The sequence below is a fragment of the Lonchura striata genome, chromosome 24 (assembly GCF_046129695.1).
Source record: "Lonchura striata isolate bLonStr1 chromosome 24, bLonStr1.mat, whole genome shotgun sequence".
NCBI classification, from domain to species: domain Eukaryota; kingdom Metazoa; phylum Chordata; class Aves; order Passeriformes; family Estrildidae; genus Lonchura; species Lonchura striata.
In genome coordinates this window covers 2,665,496-2,693,390 of record NC_134626.1, presented here as the reverse complement: position 1 = coordinate 2,693,390, position 27,895 = coordinate 2,665,496, and the positions used below count along the sequence as shown (strand labels likewise).

Genomic DNA, 27,895 nt, shown 5'->3' with positions numbered 1-27,895 from the left:
GGGAAAAAAAAAGCAATCTGTCATTATTACCAGAGCAGGAGCTGGGTGTTCCATCCACAGCTTTAATTTGGAGTTTTATGTTAATTATCTCCATAGTTTTGACCCACCTGGCAAAATGTCTTCTGGGATGTCCTGTGAATTCCTGGTAACATTTAAGCCAATGGTAAGTGCACAGTGAGGAGAATCCTAGTATAGACCACTAGTCTGATTAAAACCATCATTAATTGAATTTCTTAACTGTTAACAAGAAAAAAACTATATTTTTAGAAGAGCTACTGTTGCACATGGACAGCTGTGTGCATGTTCAAGCTCTGATAAATTGTCATAAGGCAAATTCTGAGGGCATGTTTGGACAAATGCCTCAAAACGAGAGCAAGTTTCCAAATATTTATAAACTTGCCCAGCTAAAGTTAAGCAGGCTGTCACAAAAATTGTCCTAAAGTGGAAACATAGAATCAGTAAAGATACATTTTAATATGGTACTCAAAGAATGAGTGAAAATATTATTCATCAGACTACATAGGCCAAGTCTTCTGAAATTGCTTAGGATTTTTTTCTGTTTTGTTTTCTAGATAAATGAAGGGCTGGAAGGAGAAGTCATGTTTATGGCCCAGACAGGTTCTTTTTCTGTTCCACTGAAATGCACAGTCAAGACCTGCATGGTAAGGGACTTCTTTTAAGCATGTGGATAATATAATTATTATTATAAAAAGCGGATGCTCATTTAATTGACATTAGTGCTATGTAGGCCAGTGGTAATTAATGGTTTATCTTCTCACAGCTGGCTCTGGATAAAGAGTGCATTGACTTTGGCAGCCTTGTGGTGGGAGAGACAATTTCACGGACCATCAGCCTGACAAACAGCGGGGCTTTGGGAGCCAGATTCAGAGTTCAGACGTCAGCAGGTGCCACAAGTACCCTCAGAGCAGCAGTAAAAGCTGCTCCTGCAAGAGTGGTGGGTTCAAAAGCACTTCCCTAAAGGAATAGAAGTGTTCTGCTTTGGCAAGTGTGGTGGAGTTGAGCAGAGTCACAAAGCAGCTCAGGTCAGAAAGGACTTGAGAAGATCATCTGGTCCAACCTTTAGTACATTTGGGATGGTATAAATATAATCTGTTAGACCCAAATATTGGAAGGCAAAAGCAATTATTTTGTGAGGCATGGAGAAACCAGCAATGCTGATTTTTTAAAGTATTTTAGTAATTTATGTCATGATTCCTATTTTTTCCACATTCATGACAATTAGGAGAAAATACTTCAGTTAAAAGAGGAGATTCTGACAGAGTCATTAAAAATCTCAATTCGTGGAAGGCAGAAACATGTGAACTGCTGCAAAACTAGCAATCAAGTGAGGGGTGTGATAAAGAGAGGGCTGGTTTCACCAGACTTAGTTTTGACATAAAACTGCCTGGGTTTCCACTAGAAAAATTGTTGGTTCTGTTAATTGTAAAGTAACTGGCACTACTCTGCACTGCTTCTGTTACATTATTTACCTGTTTGGGGCAGCCAGCAAAGGATTCAATCTGCTCATTGATAAAGGTCTTGTCGAATGTGCAGTTCTTGGAAAGTGCAACACATTTCTCCATTTATAATGTGGAATTGTTGCAAGAAAACCAAGTCTGATTTGCATAAAACTTTTGTTGTTTGGGTAGAACTGGAGCTGGTGCAAGGCAGAGGAACAGCCATGTTAGAAAATCCCTCTCTGTGTTTTCTAATAGGTCACTGAAGATCCCAGTGCCTGTGACCCTGAAGAGAAAGGCAGCACGGGCCCTGTGGCAGCTGGGGATCCAAACAAGAGCTGTGCTGAGCCCAGGGAGGGGATGACCCCCTGTGCAGCCCAGGAGCCCAAGAGCAGCAGTGCCACAGGTGAGGTGATGCTCTGGAACGCAGCCCTGCACTTCCCCAGGCCAAGCTTTATCCAGCTGTACCCTCCTGTAAAGAACTGAGCAATTCAGTTTGCAAAGTTACTCAGTAAATTAAGTAGCTCATCACTCCAGGAGTAATGTTATATTTCTTTGTATGCTGCCTCACAGAAAATGACTAAAAATAATGTCTTGACACCATTATATCAAAAGCAGCAGAGAACCTCACTGCTCATTAGTGATCAACAATTCAGTCTCAGAAGAACACAGAACCCAACCAGCTTCAGAAATTGCAAAATTGTTAACATCATCCTTGTCTCAGCAACTGAATCCCCACTTCTCAGAATAGCAATCCACATGACAGGTTTATTTTTATAGTCTGTAATTCTAGGAATAAGGAAGCAGAAAGATGAACCTCCTCAGACATTTTCCATCTCATTCCTAATGTTTACTATGTGCTTAATAAAATCCAGTCTTGCAGGAGAAAGACTTTCTTAATTTGTTTCTTATCTATGTTTTTTAACATTTCTTCCCAATATTGATCATTCCAATTTTAGGAAGCTGAAAGTTCCATGGAAAGGTTGTGGGTGGCTTTTGTAGGTCCTTCTGGCTGCATTCCTTTATCCCACTGAATCTGCTCTTGAAGGCCATCCCCACTTCCAGCTGAGTCTGTATTTTTGAACCATTCATGTTGTTACTCAGTGGAAGGCTCAGGTAGAATTCCAAACTAGACTAAAGCTGGATAGCCAAACAAATATTTCCTTCCAAACATTCCAATTTTCCCATCATGGCTATGCATGCCTGGATTTGCAATATTGACTCAGATTAATGTACTTGTGCTTTGTTGGATATTGTTTTTGATGGACACATCCAGCATTTTATTTTGTTTTGTGTTTGTTTCTTTCCCCAGAACAACTTGGTCCAAGAGAATTAAATAACAGATCAGATCTGGTCACAGACAATGCAGATAATTTAGTGGAACTTTCTCCTGAAGATATACCAACTGAAATTATGCTTGGAAAGGTAATGAATGTCCTGAGATACAGACAAGATTTCACTAGGCTGAGCCTACATCAAATTAATTGCTCTGGTGAGAAATGCTCAAGTACATGGTCATTCCAAGCCCACTGGACATCACTGTATCACAGTTAATTCTTAAAATTAAATCACTTTTCCCCTTTTCTTTGATCTATAGGGACAAAAGGTTCTGTGCACATTCACATTTCCCACAATTGATTTTTTTTTCCTGCTATGTGGTTCTGTGGTTAAACAAAGTCTGGTGACAAGACACAAGGAGGGATAGGAAGAATGTCTGGGAAATGTCAGATTTGAGCTATATTACTGTTCTGATTCTGATTCTGATTTCTTCAGTGTATAGTGAATTCAATTTAGTTACAAACCAGGTGTAGTAGAGTGTGTGTATACTGAGTATGTACAGCCTCTTTTTTAAAATGCAATTTCTAGAGTTTCACTGTTGTTGCTCAGGTGACTGAGGGTGAGATTGGACCCTTCAGCTCAGTGAAAATCCCAGTCCTGTTTGTCCCAGCTGTCCCTGGGGACGTGAGGGCAGAGTTTGTGATCATGTTTGACAACCCAGACTGCAAACCAGTGAGTGACCTGCTTCAAAACATGTGTGAAATAGTTTGAACTCTTCTCATTTGTGCTTTTCTCAAGAATTGTGTATTCGGTAGTTTTATGGAAGGTAGCTTTGTAAGTCATAGCTCTTATTTCTGATGCGGGATATTTATTAAGCCTACTAATTCTCTTAATTTCTATGCAAATAATCCTGATATTCCCATTTTATCAGACATCCTATTGGAAAACATCTCATGTCCTGGAAACAAATGTGGAAGTATTCTCCCTTATTTCCAACCCACCTAGTTTATTTTCTTTCTGATCTATCAGAATTGGAATTATTTATCAGGCAGTAGTGAAGCTGATGTGTGAAAGCTGGAAGAGATGACAACTTTAGTTACCACTTCAGCATATTGTGATTCTAAACTTTATTGGAAGCCAAATTCTGCTTGGAACAGTTCGCAGAAGCTTGCCAAAAACTAAAGACAAACTTCCCAGAAGCTCAGCAGCCAGTCTTGGCTGTCCCTCGGGCTGCAGAAGGAGCTGCAGACACCTGCTGAGGCTCCGTGGGCACCTTCTCCTCCAGGATCAGCTTTGCAGGGCTGAGCTCTGTGGGCCCTGGTGCCAGACCCGGGGCACTGCAGGGAGCACAGCCCTGTGCTGCCTTTCCTGCAGTTCTGTGCTGCCTGGATGAGCTGCAGCCCCAGGGGAGCCTGGACTGGGGCCCATTCACTTCAGCTAAAGGCATTTTAAATACTTCTTTTCAATACCATGGGCAGATGCTCTTCTTTCATGTTCCCTGTCAAAGAATCCGACCCAAAGTATAATTGTGTTTCTCTGCTGGGGCACTGTAACATCTTGGGTTTGCTTTGCAAATTATTTTCCTAAGTCTGCCTCATTAAAGAACCTGTTGCACTACAAATTATAAAATATTTTACTCAGCTGAATTGATAGCAGAAATCCTTGCTGTAAGTCAGTAAGAATCTGAGACTGACAGAACTGATCCCCTGCCATTGCTGCCCTACCAGCTGAGCTTCAGTGCTGTTGGAGTTTCTGTGGATGTGCCCATCTGGGTGCCCCAGCCCAGTGTGGACCTCAGGATCTGCCTGTACGATCGACTGTACCAGGACAGCGTGGAGGTGCGCAGCAGGTGAGCTGCCCTGGGGTGTCCCTGGCACTGCAGGTGAGCTGCCCCGGGGTGTCCCTGGCCTTGGCACTGCAGCTGAGCTGCCCTGGGGTGTCCCTGGCCTTGGCACTGCAGCTGAGCTGCCCTGGGATGCCCCTGGCACTGCAGGTGAGCTGCCCTGGGGTGCCCCTGGCACTGCAGGTGAACTGCCCTGGGGTGTCCCTGGCACTGCAGCTGAGCTGCCCTGGGGTGTCCCTGGCACTGCAGCTGAGCTGCCCTGGGAGTGCCCCTGGCCTTGGCACTGCAGGTGAGCTGCCCAGTGGTGCCCCTGCCTTGGCACTGCCCTGGGAGTGCCCCTGGCCTTGGCACTGCAGGGCCACATTCCAAAACTCCTCTGAGCTCTGGAAAATTTGAGCATCCTGCTAAGTCTGACTCCCAACACCAGCCTGAGCTATGAGGTAGCCACACACCTCCCCACTCCTGCCAGATTCCCGGTGTTGTTCCTGTTCTTTGGGAGAGCTGTGAAGCCCCTAGGGAATAGCAAATCCACAGTTTCCTCGCTAAACATTTAGGGAGATAAATGTGTCTAAAATTAAGTGCACATTGGGTTGATTCAGCCGGGAAATTTTATGTAAGAATATTTTGTTGTTTCAGTTATTTTGCATTAAATTAAAGTCCTGTGGGGACTTATGATCTGGAAGCTGGTTTCATGAGAGTCTTTCCAGACCTGAGATTAGATGCTGGATAAATCACATCAGTCCTTTTGCATTCACTCTAAAATGGGAAAGGTGCAGCTTTTCCTGACCCATGGAGGCATTAAGGTCTCCACTGGAAGGACAGATCCCTCTGATTACACAGAGAGTGAGCAGACAGTGATTGACAGGGGAAAATATCTGCATGTTTCAGAGTCCAAGTCAGTCACATCTGAGGTCTGGTTCTGTTTGCACCGTGATATAAAGGCAATATTCCAGCTCCTTGGCTTCTGGAGATTTCCTGCTATTAAAAGTAGTTATGGGAACATTTAATTGTCTTCAGGTGCTGGGTGTCTTCCCTCCACCTAATGCAGTCACTATGGAATTCTTATTTTAACAATTTGCATTTCTTAGAGTCTATTTCAATAGGATTGGGGTGGGTTTGTGGGAGGGTGGGGGAGAGATTGGTTCTATGGAAGGCATCCATTCTAAACCTCTTACCAGAATTACAGACTGCAGAGATTCTTCACAGTTGGAAAGAAATGAGTAAAGCTGTTATCTCAAAAATTCAGCTTACAGATATGACAAGCACAAGTTGTTATGTAAGTGATTTTACTTGGTCTAGATAACCCAGGGATAAAACTTGTAAGTATAGAAGCAGAATAACTCTCCTAATAAAACTTAAGAGTTCAAGGGGATCTCAAAGATAGAAGCTGTCAAATTGCTTAGGGCAAAACTTCTTAACTGAGGGAAAAATCCTGCTGATCCTTTGCCAAGTTTCACTAAATTAAGAGCACTTAATATGTAGTAGCCTGTCCTTAGCACCTTGGTAAGTCAAGGCTTTAATTTATCACCCAATTTCCATAATTAGGAAAAATGGCCTGTTATACAGTCAGGTGGGCTGAAATTCAGTGTATTTCATGTGCAGGAATACCATGTGTCAACTTTTTATCCCGCAAAAGTGGATTAATTTCATCCTTCTCTTGTGGCCTGAGCAGTTTCTCCCTCCAGGAGCTCCTGACACATCCCTTGTGTCAGGAGGAGGATTCCTCCTGGACCCTGCCTGTATCCCACTGGCTCTGACTTTTAGGCTGTAGCACAAGGTGAAGATAAAGTTTCCAAGTGAGTCAGATACCTCTGGGAGTGGAATGTCCCAGCAAGCTCTGGTGAATTGTAAAATATTGCTAATATTGGTTTTGTTCTGGGTTTTAGTTGTTTGGGTTATTTCCTGGTCAAGAAGACCATGATAACCAGGCAGCAAAAATAAGCAGCATAAAGGGTGAAAGTGTCTTATAAGAACTGTGTTCAGTAGAAATAATTTTAAAAAGTGATTTCTTCAGCAGGTTATAATCTGCACTGATTTGATGAAGTAGTATATAATTCTCTTAGATTGTCAACAGTCAGAAATCACTGCAGGCTCCCAGCTCCACTTGCTGTAGCTGTTGATTTAGAGGAGACCATCTGGCCTGACAGCTTGGAAACCAGTCCAGGGGAAGGAGAATGACAAGCTGAAATATTTGTAAATTGCTCGGCAATTTTGCACTTAGGCATAAAATTCCAAAGCAGGGGATGATCCATGGCTATTGCTGTGCTATGATAGGGCCAGAATTCAGTAGACAGGCAGAGGATTCCTGGCTTCCAATGAGCCATTCCCAGGGCAAATTGATCCCAAGGTTTAGCAGGGGAGTTGGCAGGACCAGCTCAGCCACGCTGTGACTTCCAGCCCTGCAGAATCTCTGCTGGTGGAGGACAGGTTACATCTGCTTAAAGAAATCACCAAGGTTCAGTCATCCTATTGATCCAGTGTATGTTAGGAGCAAATAATCAGCTGGTGTTTCACAGTAGCTTGGCTTTGAGTGCCCCTGACTTGACTTAGCACTGTGCTGAGCTCTGATAGTCCTCTTTGGATCAGTTTGTGCACTGTTTGCTACAGCTGGGCTTGTTACAGAACTTCCAAGTCTTGTTTTCTGTACTTAAAAGAGAATGCAACTGTGTGAGCTTGCTATAGCAGTTTCCCATGCCCATCATTTTCAAAGGAAGCTTGGGATCGTTCTGATTACAATGCAGGGGTGGGGGCAGGAGGGCTCAGACTCCAGAGTCACTGAAGTGGCCTCAAAGCCACCTGAGCACGCCTGATGTGTTTGCAGAGCAACAACCACGCTGCGTTTGAAGTTTGAGGTGTGCAAAGAATTGAGCAAGCACATGGAGCTGCTTCCAAAAACAGGCTACATCCAGGCTCAGTCATCCTTCAGTGCACAGCTCAAGTTCCTGCCCAGGTAACCAACATTAATCCAATTCTAATCTTTCAGGATTTTGGACAGTGCCAGTGGAAAAGCTGAGCAGGCTTGTTGTTCCCTCCTGCTGTCGAGGCTGGACCTCACAGTGCTGCTGCAGTGCAGGTCTGGTCTCCCCCATCCCCCTGGGAGCTGCCAGATGCTCCAGGAGGAAATGAGCTTGGCTGCCAGGGCTGTGAGGCAATGTCCCCCTGTGGTGACAGCAGCGCTGTGACAGTCCGAGCTCTGTCCCTGGTAGGCTGCTCCCGTTCTGTGGGAAGCTATTCCTGTCCAGGAGGGAGGCTACTGAGGCAGGTGGCTGCTTCATGGATCACTGATTGAATAATTTCTGGACAAGAACTCCTGTGCTTGCTAATTAAGGTGAGAGTGGTTGGGCTTCCTGTCCATATCTCTCCTCCCCAGGTACATTTTTCTCCAAATGATGAAGGTATTGAATGAATTTCACATGGTGTTTTATGTAACATCTCCTGATGTTAAAAGCTTTATCCCAGCAAGTTTTGCTTCTCCATTTTACCAAACATCTACAAATACAAAAACAAATACAAATACAAACATAGCTCTGTGATAGGAAACAATTCCAATTGCTAAAAAATTAAACACCATAGCTCCCATTAGCCACTGTTCATTTTATTTTCTTCATCATTGCCATCCTATATAATTCAGCAGGACATTCCTTTTCAAAAAATAATTAATGACAAATGGAATTCTGTGTCTATGGCTTTGACTGCTGCTGCAAACCTCTTGCTTCTTTGATTTGGGTTCTTAGTCCTGTGGATGTGTGTTTGGATTCTCACAGATGTGCTCAGCACCTCTGGATTCTATCCTGACTGCAGAATTTTCTCCAGGTTGGTATTCAAAGAACTAAACTATTTACATACATGGTATTTAAAGTACTATAACTATTTACAGTTCTTGCAGCATCTCAAATCCCATCAGTTTACAACAACAGTAACATGATGACATATTGCAGTTCCTGAACTTCAGCTGCTGCAAGGCACCATTACCTCTCTGAGGGGATGGAGGCAGAGCTTGGATTTAGAACTTTAATCTTCCTTTAAAAATGGGGAAGCTTCAGAAAGGGGATTTGATGAGATTAAGGCATTTCTGACACACAAAATAAGTATCTGGCTGTTTGAGGGTACAGATCAGTTTTAAAGACCTGGTGCAGGGGGAGGGCTGGGAGCTGAGGGGAAGCACTGAGCCAGTGACACATTTCCATGAGGCCTCTCAGTGAGCTGGCATTAGGAGCTCTATTAATAGAGCAGCTGTGTTACAAGTGACACCAGAAGGGAAAAGAGCCCCCCACTCAGCAGTGCTGAGGGAACAGAGAGCTGCCTGAAGGCTTGGGAAGTCCTCCTGAGTGTTCTGGGCACACAGACCTGCTCAGGCAGGTGTTCCCAAACCCAGCTCCTGGGAGTTTGAAGCCAACATTTCCTGTTTAGTTGAAGGCAAGTTCTCTACCCTTCTGCCTTTCAGAATTCCCAAACACCACATCCTGTAGTTCCCTGCATTTGGAACTTGTCCTGCTGGCAGGTACTGGCAGTCTAAATCTGATTTGTCTTTTGTGCTTCTCTTTAATTGTACCATTTTCATAGAACTTTCTGAAAGATTCCAGGACCTTTTCCCCAAGGTACAGCAGCTAATTTAGAGTCCATCTCTGTGTCCATACAGTTATAAGTATTTCCTTCCCCCTCTGGATTATGATGAAATAGATTAATTTCTTCTGCTATTCAGATGTCCTGTGACAAAGGAAAGCTGATGCTCTGCACCTCCCTTGCACTTAACCTCAGCTCTATGTGTAAAGAACTTCCCAACATCTTTGAACATCACCCTTATTGCAAAATAACAGCAAGATTTTGGATCACCATGGTGACTGAGTGGGTGTTATTTTTATTCTTTAACAATACATTAAAGAGTTGCATGCAATTCCATGAGTAGTAGTAGAACATGAGCACTGTGGAGACCCAAGAAGAGGAAGCAACTCACTCTGGTGCTCTGAGATATAAATAGAGCAGCAGAGCTAAAAATGCTCCAGGTTTGTATTGTCTTGGCTTGAAGCTCTGGAATGGAGTTTGTGACAGCAAGATGCTTCACCTACAGAAAACCTGCATATTCCTTATAAATTCTTAGGCTGGTTGGTAATCAGGCACTGCTGGGCTCCAGGTTTGTTCACTTTATGTCTCTGCTGTGGGAGACAAAGTGGTTCTGCCTCAGGCTGATCATTAACCTCAGTGGCCACTGCCTTGGCTGGGTTGGTGACATGCTGGGGCTGCAGCAAAAATGCACAGGGTTTATATTGATTAGAGAGTAAGCTTTTAATTTTACAGAATTTTAAATGACTGGATGGCATTTAAGGGAAAAAAAAAAAAAAAGGATAAATGGATGCTGACCTCTGTGACTGCCCTTATAAAATGCTATGTGTGTCCAAAATCCTGTCTTTAAAAACAACCAAAAAACCCCCATATAATTGTACAAGGCCAGTCATTCTGACATCACTGCCTTGCAGTCCATACCCTCTTGCTCCGAGCATTGCCTGGGGGTGCCAGGCTAAAGGAAATCTGGGACAAGTCCAGAATATTCTTGACCTGACTGCATCTTCTTTCCCTTGGTCAGGAGGTGGGACTTCACAGGTCACTGATTTTTTATTGGCATTTTCTTCCACCATTCTTTTTCCATTTTCTCTACTATTTGAATTTATCTTGCAAGCAGAATTTTAATGAGAATCCCCTTCAGTGAAGAACTGGTGTTGATACTTAACCAGGTGAATCCTCCAATTTGAGGACAATTAAATGATGATTAAAAGCTGTGAATAATAAAACTTTCAGACCTTAAGTTACAGGATTCAGTTTGTTTTTCTTTCTGTTCATAAATAATCCATCAAAAGTTCATTATTCCCCTTAGTGAGAAAATAGAGTGTTTTAATGGCACTGACTGGATTTGTACTTTTGGGTTTTCAGGCAGTCCCTTCCTGAAGATGCAGGGAGCTATTTCAATGCAGAGACAGGAATCCTGGAGGTTCCAGCGACAATCCTGATCGTGGACAAGGTCGGGGATTTTTGTGATGCTGATTATCAGACTGACAGTTTATGTAAATTATTTTTAGTGAATGTTCATTTAATGGTACCTAATTTTAGATTAGTTCTTTGCTAATTGAGGCTCTGTGATAATAGTAAAGGATGCTTAAAGTGCTAATACAGGTTTGATTGTTTTTTCTTGTCTCATGTTTTCAATATAGGAAGTTTAATCTTTTCTCCTCAGTGCTGATCTCATGTTACTGTCAAGGAAGAGAGTAACTTTTTCTTGCACTTTTCCTTTCGGATGACATTTCATTTGAATCCTGTGCTTTCAACCCACAGAGGATTTTTTATCATGTGCTATTGCATTTGTTTCAGGCTAAAAAAGTTAATTTTACTGTCCATGCCATTGTTACTACTTCTGATTTGGAAATCAGCCCAGCACAGATCAACTTTGGATACTGCACGATCTATGAAGCTGTGCAGGCAAATGTCACCCTAACAAACAAATCCATCTTGCCACAGGAGTTTGGATTTGTGGGACTGCCAGAGGTATGGACTTATCCCACACACACCCCCTCTGCTGTCGAAATAGATTTCAGTGTCATGGGAACGTGTTCAGTGTGAGTGTAAATAAATCATGACTGGTTCCTGCAGCCCCACGGGAATCCTGCTCCCTGCGGAGTTCAGTCCTGCAGCGTGTGAATCTCCCTGGGTGACACCCTCTGCATTTGCCAGGCAGTGCAAACCCCTGGGAGGGGATTTTCCTCTTCCTCACCTTTTCCTTTCAGAATTTCTGGGTTTTTACACCAAGAGATCTCCTAAGAGAACACCTGCAGACACTTTTACCCCTAAATAAAACGGGCTGTGGCTGTGGCCTCAGGCTGAGGAATGTGCTCACTTTGCACCAAATGCCCAAGGGCTTTGCTTTTAAATTGCTGCTTGAGAACCATCCCAAGCCATGCCTGGGCACTTTCTAAGTGATTAGAAGTTGATGTGGAAGCACAAATTTAATCACAGGAGCTGCTGGGTTCATGTGGGCTGGGTGTTCTGAATAATATTTTGGAGAAAGTTTGTTCTTCAAGCTCCACAGTAGCAGGGTGATCACAGTCTGAAATGGTTGGGCATGTTGGCATCAGAGCTGGAGGAACCTGTTCTGTTCTCAGCTGGTTTAGGGATTAAAATCAAGGAGTAGCTAAAAGAAATTGTTAACTTCAGCCTCATGAAACTTTTACTTCCCAGGATGTGTTTCCTGAGGAGCTTGAAGTGTGCTGGGGAGACTTTCTAGAATCACCTTCAGCTCAAGCACTAAGCACTGCAGAGCTGTGGGTGTGGAGCTGCTCCTGTCCCAGCCTCAGACACTGATCAGCTCTCAAAGGCATGGAGCAATGCTGAGATTTTTACCATATTTCATTCTGTTTTCTATGAAGAGTAAATAAACAATAGAGCAAGGTGATTTCCACAGATGGGAAGAAGCTGGGGAAGGGATTCTCCTGAAATCTGAGTTAATGGATTTGATGCCTTTTGAGTTACTTTAAGAAATCTGCCCCTCAGACTCTGGGGATTGACTCAGACAAAAATTTCTCACTGGAAGGTTTCTCTTTTCCTGATAGTTCCACTTTTAATAACTTTTGTTTCTTAAATCTTTCCAGTAATGTCTTATTTTAATTCATTAATGAACTAATAATTTCTTATCCTGCCATTTTGAAGTTTGTTGAAGTTCAGCCCAATTATGGATTTGGGATTATTCTTCCCTTGGAAAGCCTGACACTGGACATAATCTTTAAAGCCACCAAGGCAAAAGAGTACAGCTTTGAACTCACCTGCAAGACAGAGATCAACAGGTGTGTTAAAGGATTGACAGCAGGGAAGCTAAAATGTGAATGTCACTGGGCTCTCACTGTTAACCCAGCTCAGAGATGGAATCCTTGCCTGCCCTGGGGAGGTGAGGCTGGGAGAAGCACCTGAGGCAGGTGGGAATTCTCCAGTTGCAAAAATTGCTCAGCGCCTGTTGGTTTCATCCTTGGTTTTCACCTCTGTCTTCACAGAGATGACTTTCGCCAGCCCTCCTCAAGTTTATCCTTGTCCCACATCAAAGCTCCAGCCCCTCAACCTGCAGTGCTCTGCTGATTTTTCAGCACAATTACTGAAGGAATTATTTTTTGTAAAAATGCTCTATGCTTTAAGCCATTGCTACCGCAATAATGATGGCATAAACTTTGATTTGACTGGATGTATTTCCAGAAGTTCACAGAGGAAGAATTCAAGCAGGGACTCTGGCCAATTGTGCATTAAAAATAGATAGTATTATTGTTCATCTTTAGGCAAAATTCCCATTGCAAGCTTGAAATTCTGCTTAAATAGGGACTACAGGATTAGCTCCCTATTTTCCGGGCTGATTAAGACACTATTTTATGCTGAGACAATTTATCATGTGTTTATTTTTAGACAATTCAAGCTGTCATGCAAAGCAGTTGGAGTCCACCCACCTCTTGAATTGTCTCATTCCTTGGTTCAGTTTGCTGCTACAGCCCTGAACTCTGTGTCTGCAGCCACTCTGGATGTGCTCAATTCCCACGTGGATGGGAACCCCCTCACTCACCCTGTCCCACGGATTGGCAGTGGGAACCCTGTCCCAGTTGGCCCCACTTCCTTTGAATTCCACGTGCCCCAGGACTGTCCTGTGACCATTACACCTTCTGTGGGAACTGTGCTGCCTGGGCAGGTAATTTCACTTTAAGTGTTGCATGTTCTGCCTAATCTTTGATCATCTGCATCCTTACAAAGGCTGTCACTTGTAAACACAGCTCAAAACATCAGTTGTTGTTAGAATAGCTGGAATATTTTGTATTGTTTGAAAGAATCTTTTAAATCAGACTGGAGGGTTAAGCACCAAATCTGGCTAATGCCTTATGGGAGTGTTCTGTCCCCAGTGTTGTCACTGTGATTTATGTGAAGAATGTTTAAATATCAGAAGTATTGCCCATGTAAACCCAGCCCACTGTAACATCCTGGACATCCAAAACAGCCACAAGTGCCCTTATCCTGAGGATGCTGTGATTCCCTCCGAGCAGAAGAGCACTTGTGTGAATTGTGTGTGCTCCTGTGAGCTCTGTAGGTGTCACACGTGTCTGAGGGCTGAGCCGTGCCCTCACTGCTGTGTGTGCTCTCACATTCCCAGAAAAGCTCCATCCGAGTGTCCTTCAGCCCGGCGCTGTCGGATCAGCAAATCAGGGAGGAGGCAGCGCGGAGGCTCAGCACAGCAGCTGTGCCAGAGGCAGGAGCACAAGTAAGGAATGCTAAGAACAGCACATGCTGCTGGTCTGTCACTTTCAGATATTTGTTTCTCTGGATGGTATTTTTATCATAAAATTATTTGCATATTAATGAAGCCCAAGCTTGTGGTCCATGTGGGACCTGCCTATGAAGGACAAGAATGTGACTGTGCACTCAGTGTGTGGCCTGGTCACTGAGCAATAATTTAATTTTATGCTCACCATTTCCAAAGTATTCCTAGAGGGTTTTATTGCAAATGCCAACTGAAATACTCTTAAAAAAAAAAAAAAGAAAAAGAAAAAGCTTCTAAACTTCTTGAAGATTTACAGCATCTGTTGGCTTTATATGCAACCCTTAGGTCAGTTAATTTATGTAAGCACCTGTGGTTGTCTTTGATTATGAGATAAACAGGTAAAATTCCCATGAGGTAGAGACTTTGACTCATCTGCTCCAAGAGGAGACCTCTTATTCTAAGAGGCAGTAAAATATGTCCATTTCAACCAAATTTTTAAACTTTACACAATTGGAAATTTGTCTGTAGTAGCTACTGTGTCTGTGGGCTGTCACCATCATCCTCTGTCCCTTGTCCCTGCTCTGTGTCACCTTCTTCCTCTGTGTCTTTGCTCACTCTTGTCTTGGTCAGATTTCCAGTGATCCCCCTCAGTCTCCAATGGGCAAAACCAGGAAAGATTCAAAGAAAGAGCAAAAGAAATTGAGCATTTCCATTCTCAGAGGAAGGACTGGAAGCAGGAAAAGCCTGGCTTCTGTAAATAGCTCTCAAGAGCCAAAACCCGAAGAGTTAAAGCCTGAGTAAGTTGACAGAAGCATCTTGTACTACACAGACAGCATTCTCTTTAGAAGTAGTTTAATAAATCTACTAAAGCTGTAGGTAGACAAGAAAGCAAACTGGAGAGGGAGCAGCTTCAGCTGTGTTGCAGAGGCTGTTTCCAAAATTAGTGCTGCTTGTGAGCCACACAGCTGTACCCTCTCATGTGAGGCAAAGAATCCCTTTATGCATCAGAAGGATTGAAGACTTCAAAGAATCCGTCAGGGAGCAGGAGCTGGGGCTGTGCGGGGGATGGGGCTGAGCCAGCACGGGGTTTATGGAAAGGGCAATGGCAAAGCTCAACCTGGGGACCAACAGAAACTGCTCAGAGAAACCCCTTGTGAACAGATGGACCAGAACCAGCTGATGGCCCACATCCATGGCAGAGCGTAACTTCTATTTTTAATTTGAGGGTTTACACAGTCCAGCACATTAGTCCTGGTCAGCATCAGGGCTGGCAGTGAAATGCTGCTGGGAAATGCAGTGTGAGCACCTCAGGGAGAGTCAACATCATCAGCATTGCTGCCTGGAGCTTGGGAGACTCCCATGCAAAATCTGATACTTGAGGGCCCCTGTACAGCAGGTAATTCAACTTCTCAGAACCACACTTCTGCCCAGTCTCAGGAATCTGGAAGTATTTGGAAGTAAATACATACTGAAGCAATAGGCATTTGGCTGTGCTGGATGTTTTGATATCTTTTACTAAAATCCCATGTTCATTGCAATCCGTTAATTATAATTTTTAAACACTTTCAGTAGAGATTGTAAGAAAAATCCCTATTTTAGAAGTATTGCCTACATACTGCATTAGAGAAATGTGATCCTGTGTGATTACATTTCATTGAAATTATGTAGAAGTAGTGGAAGACACTGAAATACTTGATGTATTCAACCAAAGGAAATTGTATTGAGGTTTTTGCAATCTTTAGTGTAACACCTGTTACCTGGGTTCTTCAGTTTTATTCTCTTTTGGAAACAAAAGCCAACCACTTTGCAGGATGGGTCCGTTAGTGACAGTCATCAAGTGTCACTGTTACATTCCATTTTGAATGTGTGACTAAGAAACAATAATCACAAATAGCTCAGCAGATATTTATTTGATTTTTTTGCTCTCTCACTCACTGAGATAATTCCTATTCCTGGATTCTCTAGTTCTGATGCTTATAGGGCAGCCCAGGTTTCCCTGATGAGGAGTTTCAGAGGGAGTTTTAACAAATACATCATCCCATGCTCTGTTGCAAGTGGCCACGCCAGTGGAGAGGAGGGCTCTGGGAACTTCATCTGCAGGTGGGTGCAGTTGGATAATCCAGACATGTGAGGGGGACATGGTGGGCTTGCTGATTTATTCATTTGGGGGAGAAGTTTGTTTTCTGCTCTTATTTACTTCATAGCTCAGTGGTAGAAACTCATGCTCCCAGCCCACCAGTTGGATAAGAATCAAACCCATGAATATCAAAGCAGCTGAAGGAATAATTGTGTGAAAACTTTGAGGCAGCTGTAGCTCAGGCACAGTCGGTCACTGAGCCCTGTGCTGTGCTGTCACACCCTGTGACAGGAGCAGGTCCCTGGCAATTGTTGTTGTGTCTCTGTGATCCCAGAGCTCTGCCCTTTCATTCCCCAGATCCCTTTGCTCTCTCTGCAGCCCTCACAACACCTTGTACCTGGAGCTGCACTGCCCTGCTGTGGCCCCACCAGTTCTCATCACTTCTGACTCTGGGATCAACAGGGCCGATTTTGGGGATGTTTCTGTAGGTATGGAGTTTGAATTTTGATTTGGAGGTGTTTCTCTCTGACAGTGAGTTCTTCCCAGCAGTTTTGCATTTTCAAAAGTCAGGGTAGAAATTAGCCCTTAGTGGGTATTTAGGTGGAAAACAAGGAGCCCCTGGCCAGCTGAGGCCCATGGAAGAGCAGATCTGATCCCCAGACAAGGACCTGGGAGCTCCAGAAGTGACTGGCCAAATCTGAAAGCATTTTGGTGAGCTTTGAGTGGTGCCTTAGCCATTGGCCTGGGATGAGTCTGGCTCAGGCAGGAGCCCAAGTAAGGGGGAGGAATGGGAGGGCAGGAATGAGCATCCTCACTTTGGGAAGTGTTTTCATTCCTTGCAGGCCACAGAATGATGAAGAGAATTACAATAGAAAACATCTCCCCAGGGAAGCTGGAAGTATCCTTGTGTGGGGCACGTGAGCTCAGCACCCTTCAGCCTCTGCTTAATCAGGCTCTGCTGGACACTAAAGCACCAGCTCATCTCTCTTGAGTTACTGCTCTCTCCAAAGCTTACAGATGCTTAGTTCAGACCAAAGACATGTAAACAATATGTAGAATCTATTCTCATATCTTTTTTCTCAATCTTTGTGAACTTTTTTCCTTATGTTGTACCATTTTAGCTGAGATTCTCAGTTCTGAATCCCAATGGCCCCTTCCTGTTGGTCAGAGCAGTTGGAACACTTGAGCCAGGTGAAAATAAACCCCTTGTCATCTCTTTTTGTCCAAGTGAGGATAAATGGGTGAGTAAAAGATACAGGAGCAGTGGGGGAAAGGAGGAGAGATGTGAGGGGTGTGTGACACACGTTACCAACAGAAAAAACCTTTGTTCCCTGTCCCAACATTTGGATCTTGTCTCAGTTCTGGGATGGTCCTTTGGGAGGGGTCAGCTGGAGGGGTGGGGAGCTTCCTCAGCAGATGGAGTAACCCAGGCACCCTCTGGGCAGTTCTTGGAAACTCTGGACATCCAGGTGGCAAAGGCCAACCTCAGCCTCCTCCTCTCCGGGCTCGGGGTGGTGCCAAGCACTGAGTGCTCCGTGGGAGAGGTGCTGGACATGGGATACGTCATGGCCGGGGACACGGTGACTGCCACAGTCCAGGTGAGGCCTCTGCTGAACTGCAAAGCTCAGCAGGAGTTCTGTGAGGAAACACAAACTGTCTCCTCCCAGATTCTGTCCCAGTGTGTCAATAACCAAAATCCAGGATTTAATGGACTGGAGTGGGGGTTGGTGTGACACATTATGGGCAGCACTGCTTGTGCCTCTGGTGGCATCTGGGGACACAGAGCTGCACCAATGCAGCAAAATAAATTCAGCCACTTTGCAAACTATGGATCTTACAGGCCTGAGAATCAATTTCCTTAATGCAAATGCTGTTGTGTGAATGAATGTCCCCAGATAAAGAACACTTCCAGCCTGACCCTGCCATTCTCCGTACAACTGGAGTCACTCTCACCAACATGGGAAATAGACCGGCAGAAAATTCCATCCTTTCTCACATCCTCCCTGCAGAGAACAGAGATTGTTGGTAAACTTTCTCCCATTCTTTCCTCTTTTCCCTCTGCTAAAGACTCAGGAGTTGTAAAGCAGCATAGCTGTGTCCTCTTAGATCCACACAACTGTCAGACCTGGGGCATCACAGCCCTGAAATTAAAGATTTAATTTTGCTCCCCAGTAGGAGCTGTAGTAATTCTTTCAATATGGGGAGCTGTAAATTTATGCAGCCTAAGCAAATGCCCACAAATAAGGAGATATTAATGTTTAAATCTAAATAAACCCACACAGTAATTCCATATTAAAGATTACATTTAAAGATGTCCATCTGTAAAAACACATGAGAATATAGGGAGGGTTGGTGATGCTGCTTCAGTTCCTCTGGAGATGAATGCATCAAACTGATGGATGGATTTATCTGGTGTTCCTAACACCCTGGTTTGCTGCAAAGCCATATATCAGCTCTTATTTATTTGCTGTTCCAACAAAAATTAAATGGGTTTAAAATTTATGAAGAAGTAAAAAACGGAGCTGTCCTCCTTTCTTATCTGTATCCTCATTTTTATTTACCAGGAACACAGAACTATAATGGCTTCAGTGTGTTCAGTGTCTCTCCAACAGAAGGAAAAATTGAGGCTGGGATGAGCCAGGAATTTGTGGTTACTTTCAGTCCTGATCATGAAAGTCTCTACTACTCTGACCGTCTCAAGGTTCTGCTCTTTGGCAAGGTGAGACAATCAGGATTATAAAAACAGTCTAAATATTGGATGAACTGATTTAGGGAGGAAAGGGCACGTTTGGGGCCCTCTGACATTTTTCAGGTTTAGCTATTCAGTTATTAACTGATAAAAACAGTGAGGTGGGGTCCATCCCTGTCCTCTCCCCCGGCGTGGTCAGGAGGGGACGGGAGCCGAGCACAGCTGCGAGGGGCTCCTGCAGGGAGCGTTCAATGGCAGAGCAGAGGCAAGAGGGAGCTCCGCCTGCCCAGCACGGCCCGGCAGGAGCAGGAGCAGCAGCGAGCCGCTCTCGCAGCCCCCAGTGCCGGCTCCGTCTGCGGAGCTGCCCCGGGATGCTCGGCCGGATGCGCAGGTGGCAGCCCCGGGCGCCCGCCAGGACACCAAAAGTTGGTGCAGGGTGACCACTAATGCTCAGCAGCAGCACTGCAAACGGGCTGGGGCTGAGCGAGAACTGCTGCTGTCCTTGCAAGCTTCGGGACTGCAGTTAGGAATGCACGGAGGGATAAACTCGGGATGAACGGACACTTGATCCAAGTCTGGCAACAGAGAAGTTTTGCCTCTTTCCGTGGCTTGTGTATAAATAGTTTGTGCGGTGCCCTCCTGAGTCACGTCTCCCAGAGTGGGCAAGTCCAGGGGCAGGTGCAGAACTCCTGCATTAGAGCCCAGGATCATCGGGATCCTTCACGGGGGAGGCGATGCCACGATTTCCTGGTGCTGCTGGGCCAGGTGCCAGCGTCGCTCGGGTGACCTGAGCTGTCACCTGCACCCAGGACTTGCCGTCTCTCCCAGCAAACAGCCCACGAGATCCAGCTGAAGGGTGCAGCCCGGGATCACCTCATGTTCGTGCGGGGCGGAGTGCCCCTGGATGTGCCCGTGGAGTCCTTGGCTGTGACCTCACCTGTGGCACCTCGGGACGCACGGCACAGAGGTAAAGTGCCACCACTCTTTATTATGGAACAGGGAGGGATCAGGCATGGAAATGTTCCTCTTCCTTTACGAAAAAGGGAATTTAAAGACAATTTTTCCAGAATCAGAAAAAATAAGCATTATGTTACATCATATATTCATAATACACAGAAAAAAAAAATCCATAAAACTTTCTCTTAAGGAAAGTTTTAATCTTCATTTGAATGCAGTTTTGTCTTAATGATGATCTTCTACCTCTGCAGCTTCTTTGAAAAAATTATTACAATGTAATACTACTATGAAGAATTAAGATGTATTTGCTTTCTGCCACTTCTCTGAAGTGTAGTAAATGTTTGAGAAATTATTTAATGTATAATGACATATCCTGGATCCTCCTGTTTGTCCTGTTATGAAACTTCCAGTAGTTTGAAGTTACTCTTCTTTAATTTCTTGGGGCAGGATCTGTGTTCAGAGACAGGATGCAAACAACTCCTGACTCCTAAACTGTAAATAAGTCCAAGCACAGACACATAAGTAGGAATAAAGTACACAGAGGTGTGTACCATGAGCTAGAAAACGAGCTTGGAACTTGATAAACAAGTAACAATTGCACTTTGCAATTGCAAATTACCCAAACCCCCCTTTTCCTTAATTCCTCACTAACTCTGTGAAAGGATCTCTCTGTCTGTGCCAACTCCTGAGATACCACATCCCTTTATTTGAACCATCCTGCTGCAATTTCTGCTGGTTCCAAACGGCCAAAGGCTCAGTTTTGACTGTCTCGAAGTTGACCTGGTTGCTGTTTGTTTAGGGCCACAAGGAGCAGTGAGGTCCCTTCTCCTGCTCCTGGAGTTTGAGGAGGGCTCAGCAGAGCCAGCCAGGGCAGAGATCACCGTGGGGGCCATTCAAAGTCCTCAGCTGGCATCCAAGAAGGTGAGAGAAATAAAACCTGCAGTTTTGTGCCAGGTGCTGTATGGGATCCTGACAGTGTGCAATGGGCTGCTCGTTCCTTCTGTCCAATATTCACAAATTCATAATTTTTTTAAAAAGCAGCTTTCAGAGTTTCTGTTGAATTTGACATTATAAAAGCACAGTGTTTGAAAAGCTTATTTTTCAGGGGCTGATACAAGGAATTAACATTATCATACTAAGTCAGCAACAAACCTAATTTAGCAGTTTGTTTCCTCTGTTCTGGAATACAGAATTTTGATCCCAGAACTACGTGATACTCCAGAATTACAGCTCCGATCCTGTTATTTTTATGGAGTATCTAGTGACAAGGTGACACAATGAACGTCACAGCGGGGGATAGCTGGAGCTGCAGGGGCGCTTGGGGCAGGGCCGGGGTGTGACGGTGCCGTGTGTCCGTGGCAGGCCGTGGAGTTCCGCCTGGAGGGCGGCGCGGAGCTGGCGCGGGCCGGGTTCCAGCTGGACGGGCCCGCGGGAGCCCTGGAGCCCGGGCAGCTCGGGCGCATCGGCGTCTCGTGGGTGCCACCTGCCGCCCTGCAGGTGAGGCTGAGCCGGGCACGGCGGGCTCCCGGCGGGGGGCACACAAAGATCCCGGTGGGGTGTCACTCCGGGCTCCTGGCGGGTGGCACAGCGGGCTCCCGATGGGGGGCACACAAAGATCCCGGTGGGGTGTCACACAGGGTTCCTGGCGGTGTCACACTGGGTTCCTTGTGGGGTGTCACACACCGGGCTCCTGGCGGTGTCACACAAAGGTCCCTGTGGGGTGGCACACCGGGTTCCTGGCGGTGTCACACACTGGGCTCCTGATGGGGTGTCACACACCGGGCTCCTGGCAGGTGGCACACAAAGGTCCCTGTGGGGTGTCACACAGGGTTCCTGGCGGGTGGCACAGTGGGCTCCTGGCGGTGTCACACCGGGCTCCTGATGGGGTGTCACTCCAGGCTCCTGATGGGGGCACACAAAGGTCCCGGTGGGGTGTCACACCGGGCTCCTGATGGAGTGTCACACCGGGCTCCTGGCAGTGTCACACAGGGCTGCTGATGGAGTGTCACACCGGGCTCCTGGTGAGTGGCACACCGGGCTCCTGGGGGGTGCCACACAGGTCTCCTGGTGGGTGGCACACAAAGGTCCCGGTGGGGTGTCACACCGGGCTCCTGATGGAGTGTCACACCGGGCTCCTGGCGGTGTCACGCACTGGGCTCCTGGTGGGGTGTCACACCGGGCTCCTGGCAGTGTCACACAGGGCTGCTGATGGGGTGTCACACCAGGTTCCTGGTGAGTGGCACACCGGGCTCCTGGGGGGTGCCACACAGGTCTCCTGGTGGTGTCACACAAAGGTCCCGGTGGGGTTCACACCGGGTTCCTGGCGGTGTCACACACTGGGCTCCTGGTGGGGTGTCACACCAGGCTCCTGGCGAGTGGCACACTGGGCTCCTGGGAGGTGTCACACAAAAGTCCTGTTGGGGTGGCACACAGGGTTCCTGGCGGGTGGCACACCAGGCTCCTGGAGGTGTCACACAAAGGTCCTGGCAGGTGGCACACAAAGGTCCTGGAGGTGTCACACCAGGCTCATAGCAGTGTCACACCGGGCTCCTGGCAGGGTGTCACACAAAGGTCCTGTTGGGGTGTCACCCACATGTCCCATTGGGATGTCATCTAAACTCCTGTCAGGGTGTGATACCAAGGTCCTGTTGGAATATCACACCGGGCTCCTGGTTGGGTGTCACAGAAAGGTCCTGGAGGGGTGTGACACAAAGTTCCTGGTGAGTGTCACACAAAGCTCCTGTTGGGATGTCATCCAAAACTCCTGTCAGGGTGTGGCACCAAGGTCCTGTTGGAATATCACACAGGGCTCCTGTCAGGATGTGGCCCAAAGCTCCTGCTGGGGATGTGACACAAAGGTCCCGTTGGGATGTGACTCACAGCTCATGTTGGGGTGTCACCCACAGTTGGGATGTCACCCAGAGTTCCTGTTGGATTGTCACACAAAGTTGCTGTTGGATTCTCACACACAGCTCATGTTGGATTCTCACACAAAGTTGCTGTTGGATTCTCACACACAGCTCATGTTGGATTGTCACACAAAGTTCCTGTGACCCACAGCACGTCTTGGGGTGTCACCCATGGCTCCTGTTGGGTGTGGGCAGCACAGGGGGCTTGGACACAGCCAGGTGACAGCTCCTGCGTGGTCCCTGAAGGAGCAGGGGTGTACAAACCCCACTTTGGGAACTGATGCTGGGAACAGTGGGATGACCTGGAGCCTTCCTGCCTCCCCAGGGCTGTGTGGTGACAAGGACAGGGGTGAGCCACTTGTACTGCAGAGGAATCCCTTCCTGCAGGTCGCTGTTACAGAGCCCGAGGGCCAAAGTGCAGCTGCTGTTAACAGGCTCTGGTGCCCTGAGTGAGCTCTGTAGGGCACTGGGACAGGACTGCTGCAGCCCTGCCAGCCCAGAGATGCTTTACATGGATCACTCTGCAACACATTTCTTTGCCATGGGCTGCCTTTCCTTTGGCACATTCCTGGAAGTCAGTGGGGCCTTTGGATTTTGCACTTTAGGTGCCCCATTTCCTTGGCTATATCTGCCTTATATCATAGAGGTTGGATATGATGTCCCAACACTCCATGAGGCTGTGATTGCCCTTCCTGATTCACCTCCTTGGCCATTCATGGAGTCTGGAGGCTTTGACTCCTCATGTGTGGGATGGCAGAATGAGTAGCTGGTTCCAAAATTAAAAGATTTCTGCCATCAGAGCAGAAAGAGGCAGCAGAGCTCCTGGCAGGATGTATCCAGTGTGCATCATGCCTCTTGGTAACCCCTGCTCTTGCACAACGCTGAGCACTCACTGGGGGCTGACAGGATCCGTTTCCTTCCAGCCCTCTCTGGGATTGCTGCTGTGCCCAGCTGCCATGTCTGTGACGTGGGGACAGTCTCTGTGGCACTCTGGGGACAGAACACTGAGTCACTGTCATACCTCACTGCCTGCAGCATCAGCATCACTTGGGGACAGAGAGGAGCCAGCACAGTGGCTGTAACCTGTCACCTGTGGCTAAAATTGGTACCTTGAGCACTGAGATGTGGAAGAGAGTTCAGAGGGTGATCAGCTGTGTCTCCTGTGTCCAAAAGACCAGGTTGGTTTCTGTGTGGTTCTCTCTGCAGACCAGTGACCCCCCGCTCGTGTCAGCCCTCCTGACTGTGAAAGGTGACATCACAGAATCCTACCGAGTCCTGCTCATGGCAAGAGTTGTGTCTGCAGCTGCTCGCACTGGCTGAGGGATCCAGGCCAAATGGAAAGAAGATAGAGGTTACTTTTCTGGGTGATCCCTGATCTCTGGTGGAACATGGAGGGATTCTAAGGTTGTTGCAAATAAGTGAGGACAGCAGGGATGTGGGAAGGAAATGCCATGTAACATTTCTGCTCTGTTTTACCCAAAGTTCTCTGTAAACTCTGGTGCCAGTGGCTTGACTTCCAGCTGACTCTGTGACAATAATCTTGTTTAGAGGAAAGAATTACTGAGGGCCCCAAGCAGCTACACCTGCTGTTAATCCCATGTCTCTCAAAAGTGGGCATTCCACCAGGAGGAGTATCTGGTTTACATCCACATTAAGTGAGTTTCTATCTTTTTCCAATTTCAGATGCTTTTTGTAGGATTTGGAAAAGCCTTGACTTTTTCTGACCAGAATAAAGTTTCTTATTCAAGCCTCCTCCAAATCATTTGGGGAGTCACCTTTACAATGTACAGTCAAATCTGCCTGGTAACACGTGGTCAAGGGGAAATATTCCTGTTCCCTGGGTATGGTCAGACACTTGCCAGAGATCCTGGCTGTCCAGGAACTTTGTATTTCTGTATTTGCCTTCTGCTGAATTCTGGGTGAGAGCAGAATCCTGCTGTTCTGGGGAAGCCAGAATGCCCTGCAGGTGGAAGTTCTGTCAGGAAGCAGCAGCTGGTTCAGGGCAAGTGCAGAGCTGGAGAATGGAGGGAGCAGGAAGGCAGCAGCCGTTAGATACAGGATAATCCTGTACATCTCTTATCACACTCTTTCCTGAGTCACAGGCAGTCTGTGGCAAAGTTCCCTCCCCACCACTCCGAGGGCGTGCTGCCCTTTGGCCCCTGTAGCTGTTAAATCCCTGACTCAGATGATGCAATCAGAAAATAGAAACGTTATTTGCAAATATCCCTGTGGTAATGAGCTGGGAACTGCGGGAACAAGCAGGGCAGCAATTGTCACAAGGAACATTTTAACCAGGCTCCCCCTTTGACAGAGGAGTTTGTAGGAGTGAAGAGGGGGTTCCTTGTTTTTCCAGCCAGTGTTTGATCCATTGAGATGTGTTCTCATTTAATAATGGATCGAGTGCCTGTGGAGTCACTTAACTCTTCAGTCTGAAGAAGGCAGATGCTGCAGCAATCCCAGTGTCCTGGGGTGGGGAGCAGCTGGGGGTGGCAGTGCCAGCCAGGGACAGCTCTGCCTTCCTTGGAGGCCCTGGGTGCTGCTGCTGGCACAGCTGGGCCTGGGCACAATGGGCTCTGTGTGCTGGTCCCCTGCAGCCCCAAAAGGGTGAGTAAATACCACTACATCCACTACAAGCACTGCACACAGCACTGCTCACTCGACAGTGACCTCATGGCAGGGAAGCTGTCAGTAAGCAAGGAAGGGCACAGCGTGTGGGAGTGGAGGAGCTACTTCAGGCTCTGCATTTGTGGGCATCCATTGTGTGAGGATCCTTCAGATTTCACTCCTGGAAAGCAAAAAGTGATGGCTGACAACAAATCAGGCTCCAGACTCTGGTTATGATAACCATACAGAATGCTGAAAACAAGTGTAACATTATCTACCAGGAAACAACACCCCTATCTCAGGAATCTTCCATTTCACTGAGGTCAGGCACTGAGAAAAAGCATCCAGAGGATGAAAAGAAATAAAAAAATTAAAGAAAGATGTAAAGACAATGGCATTGGTGCCCTCAGATGGTTAGGTTGGGTAAGGAGCAGCTGCCACTGACACTGGTACCCAGCAGCTCAAGGTGAGCAGAGGTGTCACCCACTGTACTTGCATTCCTGGGACTGGAGAACTTGGATCAATATTTCACAGGATTGAAGTGAACATAAGGTTCTGGGTTTCTCTGGTCAAAGTCTCCACGTTTAAAATTCAGCATGTGTTTGTTCTCTCGAGGGAGGGTTGGACCAGGATAACAGGAACAGGTGGTTATTTCTGGAGGACTGAAAATAAAGTAAAATCTCCCTGTAAAACTCCAACTGACGTTCTATAAAGCACTTATGGAAATCTGAACAGGTTTTAGTCCCTTTCATAAGAGGAAAGCCTGGTATTTTAGCTTGGCCTCGAAAGTGATTGTATTTGTCTTCTTGGGGGCACAATGGCTGCTCAGGCAGGACTGGGTTTCCCTCTCTTGGATTGCTTTGTTTTTTGGGGACACAGAGGGTGAAGTGCCAGCTCTCATGGGGGCAGCACTTGGGCAATGAGAGACACAAGCTGATGTGGAAGGGAAAACAAATGGTCTGATGTGGAAAAGCAGAGCCATTGGGAATGTGTGCAGACTGTGCTGCTTCACCTGGGACACTACTACAGTCTCAAAAGTAAAAGCACAGTTACTGTGTCTGCAAAATGTAACCCTGGCTGCTTCCCTGCCATTCCATTGAGAGCTGCCACTATTAGAATCATCATGATGCAAACCTGCAGTGATCAGGGATGCACACCTTCAGTTTAGTGGAAATGTAGGAATTCTGTGAGGATGCTCCTACCCACACAATTCTCATGTACAATGTGTGTTATGTGCAACAGCTTCTTGATATTTCCCCAGTCAACAGAAAATTGATTGGGACAACTGAAGATGGAAACAATTCTCTGGTCTGATCCAGAAGGAGTGAGTTTGTAGGCAATTCCTTGAGCACACCGAGCTGGGAGTGCTGGTGTGTTCTCCTGGCATGGATCAGTGCCCAGTGCCAGTGCCCAGCAGAAGCTCAGCACAGCTCCTGCAAGTTCATCTCCTGGAAAGGCACCAGCCCTGTTCAGTTCTGTGCTTCCAGCGTGGGCTATGCTCAGTGCTAGCACACTGGGCATTCAAACTGCCAGGTGACTCTCAACATGGAACCTGGTGTTTGTGTTTCCATACCACAGGATCCAGTAGGAATGGAGCTGTTATTGTGAGGACAATATGGGAAATGTAACCTCAGAAATAGTTCTTCATTTCCTGGAAGCTGAAGTTTTCTTGTCCTCTAAGTTCATTTGTGACCATTCTGCTTTCAAACTCAGTTTTGCAACTGTGACCACTCTTGGGTCTCTGGATACAAACTCGTGCTTTCAGATTTGGACCTAAAAGCAAACATTAACTCCACAGTACTGATACAGTTCTGGTTTAATGAGCATTTCACATCCCCATGTATGATCTTAACAATCCTTAAAAGCAAACCCAGCTTGTTTGTGAAGCAAAAAGTGAAAGAGTAAGCACTAATGTCATACACATTCATTAATTCATGTTAATTCATGTTCTGCTTCTCCAGAAGTGACTCCAGCGATTGCTTCACACGTATGAGCACAGGTTTCCCTAAATGAGCAATGGCCCCATGACCCTGAGCAGTGCTGGAGGAAAACTCTGCAGTCACTTTGTCACATGCCATTGCTGAGCCTGGAAACACTGGCCTTCAGTTCTAGGAATCCAGAGAAGGGAACATCACCTGGTGCTCCCCATGCAGTGGCTGCCCCGGGATTGTGCTGGGCTGGCCCTGACAGGACACCAGGTGCCAGCAAAGCCACTCCATCCTCTGCAGCTGGACAGGGAGGAGAGCACAACAAAAGCTCATGGGCGGAGATAAGGAATTTCTACATTTGAAATGGTCGACACAGTTAAATAGCCTGGAGCACGCCGGTCCCAAAGAGCCGTCAATACCTTTTCAGTCGTGTTTTAACAAGGCTGTTTTTAGAAGAGGAAATTATCTGCTCTTCTAAACATTTGTTTCTGACTCATATATATTTCATACCAGGTTTCTCATTCCTTTATTTCTCCTTTAAGTCCCTGTGACACAGCAGAGGCTCAGGGGGTGTGTCCGGCTGCTGCACACCTGATGGGCTCTGCTCTGGCCAGAGCATCGCGAGCGGTCCCGAATCGCTCCGGGGAAATCTCTGCAAGCGGAGCTCTCTCCGCTTTATCCCCTCCCTGGCGTCCCTCTGGCAGGCAGGGACAGGGACAGGGACAGGGACAGGGACAGGGACAGGGACAGGAACTGGGACAGGGATAGGGATAGGGACAGAGGCAGGACAGGGACAGGGACAGGGATAGGGACAGGGACAGGAACTGGGACAGGGACAGGGACAGGGATAGGGACAGGGGCTGGGACAGGGACAGGGACAGG

General features: G+C 46.6%; 1 protein-coding gene across 1 annotated transcript in view; it reads left to right on the top strand.

The window, feature by feature from the left end:
- Positions 1–23,801, top strand: part of CFAP74 (cilia and flagella associated protein 74) — a 43,989-nt gene extending 20,188 nt beyond the window's left edge. The window contains 25 exon segments of the mRNA XM_077788242.1: positions 97–163; positions 573–662; positions 782–955; positions 1,716–1,863; positions 2,770–2,882; positions 3,345–3,467; positions 4,463–4,584; positions 7,400–7,528; positions 10,504–10,591; positions 10,939–11,112; positions 12,271–12,404; positions 13,009–13,285; positions 13,742–13,849; positions 14,480–14,646; positions 15,815–15,949; positions 16,305–16,414; positions 16,769–16,824; positions 17,048–17,167; positions 17,372–17,524; positions 17,822–17,951; positions 18,491–18,645; positions 19,444–19,582; positions 20,372–20,493; positions 20,935–21,069; positions 23,688–23,801. Coding sequence (XP_077644368.1) covers positions 97–163; positions 573–662; positions 782–955; positions 1,716–1,863; positions 2,770–2,882; positions 3,345–3,467; positions 4,463–4,584; positions 7,400–7,528; positions 10,504–10,591; positions 10,939–11,112; positions 12,271–12,404; positions 13,009–13,285; positions 13,742–13,849; positions 14,480–14,646; positions 15,815–15,949; positions 16,305–16,414; positions 16,769–16,824; positions 17,048–17,167; positions 17,372–17,524; positions 17,822–17,951; positions 18,491–18,645; positions 19,444–19,582; positions 20,372–20,493; positions 20,935–21,069; positions 23,688–23,801 — 3,283 coding nt within the window.
- The last annotated feature ends 4,094 nt before the right edge of the window (positions 23,802–27,895 follow it).